Source organism: Octopus bimaculoides, chromosome 23, assembly GCF_001194135.2.
Source record: "Octopus bimaculoides isolate UCB-OBI-ISO-001 chromosome 23, ASM119413v2, whole genome shotgun sequence".
NCBI classification, from domain to species: domain Eukaryota; kingdom Metazoa; phylum Mollusca; class Cephalopoda; order Octopoda; family Octopodidae; genus Octopus; species Octopus bimaculoides.
In genome coordinates this window covers 32,034,140-32,034,973 of record NC_069003.1, presented here as the reverse complement: position 1 = coordinate 32,034,973, position 834 = coordinate 32,034,140, and the positions used below count along the sequence as shown (strand labels likewise).

Below are 834 nucleotides of genomic sequence, written 5' to 3'. Positions count from 1 at the left end.
TAATGAAAAGTCACCCTGTGAACTGCGATAGTAAAAATAATAGAAATAAAATTTTAAAATATATTCTTTCTATGCGGCCCATTACCAATTGATTCACGGTCCTCCGGTGGCTGGAATTCTTGTAGATTAATTGTTTGGATAATCAAGTTGATGAAAGTTCCCCCCCCTCTCTCCCTCTCCTACCTTCCCTCTTTCTCTTACTCCCTCTCCCTTTCTCTCACTCCCTCTCCCTCCCTCTCAACACTGAATCAACAACACAAGACAACATGGCGGAGAACGTGGATCCGCTCAACTGGAGTGTCGACATGGAAGTCAGCTTGTTCCATGCCATGCGTGGACACAAACCAGTTGGTAAGTGTTTCATATTCATCCTTATCAAAATCGAAAACGTTTCAAATAACTGTTCGCTGGCATTGTGTTGTTAAACCTTTCTCTACAGCACGACCAGTTTTTCAAGACATCCTGCGTGTGTGTATGTATATATATACACACATATATATATATATATATATTGTGTACGCACACATACATACTTATATATATACACGTACACGATTAGTGTGTGAGAAGAACAGAGTACTAAATACCATTGTAGAAATTAAATATATTTTATTTAGTCGAGTCAGTCTATTGCTACTCACAGTATGTGTGTGTGTGTGTGTATATATATATATATATACGCAAGCACATACATACACAAGGCTTGTACATTTCTGTCATGGTGTCTCCATGATAATAGTGAAACTTAAACGATAAAAGATTAATCAATTTATGATATATATATATATAAGCAATCCTTCGATGTTAGTGCACATTCACTCAGACGCTTATATA

The 834-nt window shown here is 36.8% G+C and overlaps 1 protein-coding gene across 1 annotated transcript in view; it reads left to right on the top strand.

Annotated features, from left to right (window-relative positions):
- The first annotated feature begins 214 nt into the window (after positions 1-214).
- LOC106873748 (MRG/MORF4L-binding protein) overlaps positions 215-834 on the top strand; it is an 8,038-nt gene continuing 7,418 nt past the window's right edge. The window contains exon 1 of the mRNA XM_014921246.2: positions 215-351. Within this exon, the coding sequence (XP_014776732.1) occupies positions 267-351 (85 nt within the window). The 5' untranslated portion in view covers positions 215-266. The remainder of the gene's footprint in view (positions 352-834) is intronic.